General features: G+C 47.0%; 1 protein-coding gene across 1 annotated transcript in view; it reads left to right on the top strand.

The window, feature by feature from the left end:
• The first annotated feature begins 36 nt into the window (after positions 1-36).
• The window catches only part of LOC105556300 (uncharacterized protein K02A2.6-like), a 3,405-nt gene continuing 1,116 nt past the window's right edge, over positions 37-2,325 (top strand). Inside the window, exon 1 of the mRNA XM_012003384.1 lies at positions 37-2,325. Coding sequence (XP_011858774.1) covers positions 223-2,325 — 2,103 coding nt within the window. The 5' untranslated portion in view covers positions 37-222.

Below are 2,325 nucleotides of genomic sequence, written 5' to 3'. Positions count from 1 at the left end.
GAACTCGAACGCCTTCAACGGTTGGGAGTCATCACGCCTGTGGAATACTCTGATTCAGCCGCACCAATAGTAGTCGTCAAGAAAAAGGACGGGAAAATTCGCATTTGCGCGGATTACTCCACAGGACTCAACGACAGTTTGCAGCCAAACAAGCATCCGCTACCAACGCCCGATCAGATCTTTGCAAAAATCGCCGGTAAGAAAGTGTTCAGCTCAATCGACATGTCGGATGCATTCTTCCAAGTTGAGCTGGATGAAGAAGCAAAAAAGCTCATGACAATCAATACACACTGTGGATTATTCAAAGTCAACCGACTACAGCAGGGTGTCAAGACTGCTCCAGGCATCTTCCAGCAAATCATCGACACTATGCTCAGCGGAATTTGCACTTTCGGCTTCATCGACGACATGATCACCGCAGGCGATGACGAAGAGGACCACAAAAAGCAGCTGTTCAAGACATTAGAGCGCCTACAAGATTACGGCTTCAAACTTCGACTCGATAAATGCAAGTTTGGTAAACTATCAGTCAACTTTTGCGGCCATACAATCGACAGCCAAAACATCCGTCCTCATCCCGGCAAACTCAACACGATTCAAGAACTCCCGACACCGTCCAACGTACAACAGACACGAGCACTCCTAGGAGCGGTCAGTTATTACGGCAAATTCATCAGAGGTTTAAAAGAGCTCCGACAACCGCTGCATGAATTGCTAAAGAAGGATGCCAAGTTTATATGGAAGGCTGAGCACGACAAAGCATTCAACAAAATCAAAGAAGTTTTAGCTTCTGATCTTTGCCTCACTCACTTCGATCCAGCTAAGAAGATCGTACTGGCCACCGATGCATCCGACTACGGTATGGGCGCAGTATTGATGCATGAGTTTCCTGATGCAACGCTTCACCCGATCATGCATTTCTCAGCTACATTCAATGCAGCCGAACGAAACTACCCGCAAATGCATAAAGAAGCACGAGCCCTTGTGTTCGGCCTGAAGAAATCGCATTATTACATCGCTGGACGAAGATTCAAAATCCAAATCGATCACAAACCGCTCTTGGCAATCTTCAATCCAAAAACGGGAATTCCGTTATACACTGCGGCACGACTTCAACGCTATGCTTTAACTGTCCTTGCATATGACTTCGACATCGAATATGTGAACACGGACAGCTTCGGATATGCAGATGTTATCTCGAGACTCATGGCAAACCACACAAAGCCTGATGAAGAGACAGTGATTGCACCGATTCAACTCGTGGAGAAGGAAAATGAAGACAGCGATATTCAGTGTTTCGCCATCGAGACAGCTTGTAAACTCCCAATCATCTTTAGCGACATCCAAGCAGCAACAAAGTCGTGCCCTACGCTCTCTAAGGTGGCCCTCTACGTAGAAACCGACAACTGGCCCCAGAAGGAAAGCCAAATCAAAGACGAGAAGACGCAGAAATTTTTCCAATTTCGTAACCAGCTCATTGCCACCCAGGGATGCATCTTTTACGGTGAGCGGATCGTCATCCCAGAAACGTTCCGAAAACAGATCCTTAAAGATCTCCATCATGGCCATCCGGGCGAGTGTCGCATGAAACTTCTCGCAGCTAGCAAAGTCTTTTGGCCGAACATCAATAAAGACATCGAACAAATCGTCAGAACCTGTGAAAAGTGCGCTGCGACTGCCAAAACACCGAGGAAATGTACACTTCAACCCTGGACCGTCCCGTCATCACCATGGTCACGTCTTCACATCGATTACGCAGGTCCAGTTGAAGGTCACTACTACCTGGTCATAGTTGATGCATTTAGCAAATGGCCGGAAATCCATCAAACGAACAGCACTACATCAGCCAAAACCATCGAACTGCTCGAAAAAAGTTTCACCCAACACGGATGGTGCGACACCATCATCAGTGACAATGGCCCACAGTTCGTCTCCGAACAATTCGAGAACTATTGTAAATCCAAAGGAATCAAGCACATCACCACAGCTCCTTATAGCCCACAGTCGAACGGCCAAGCAGAGCGCTTCGTGGACTTACTAAAAACGGGCCTCAAGAAAGCGACAGGTAGCATCGATCAAAAACTTCGCGAGTTTTTGTTTTACTATCGCTCCACTCCATCGTACGCGCTTGGTTCAAAATCTCCTTCGGAATTGCTCAATAACCGGGCCATGAAAACGAAACTGGACTGTTTGAAACCAAAGAGCTCCAGTTCACAGCAACAAAACAACAACATGAAACAGCAATTCGACCATCACCATGGAGCCAAGTGGAAGAACTTCCAAGTCGGAGATCAAGTATACTTCCAGCTCCACACGACAAACAAC

This window comes from Vollenhovia emeryi, unplaced genomic scaffold, assembly GCF_000949405.1.
Source record: "Vollenhovia emeryi isolate VEMERY1.0 unplaced genomic scaffold, V.emery_V1.0 DF940131.1, whole genome shotgun sequence".
Lineage (NCBI taxonomy): Eukaryota > Metazoa > Arthropoda > Insecta > Hymenoptera > Formicidae > Vollenhovia > Vollenhovia emeryi.
This window is presented reverse-complemented; position numbering and strand designations above follow the sequence as displayed.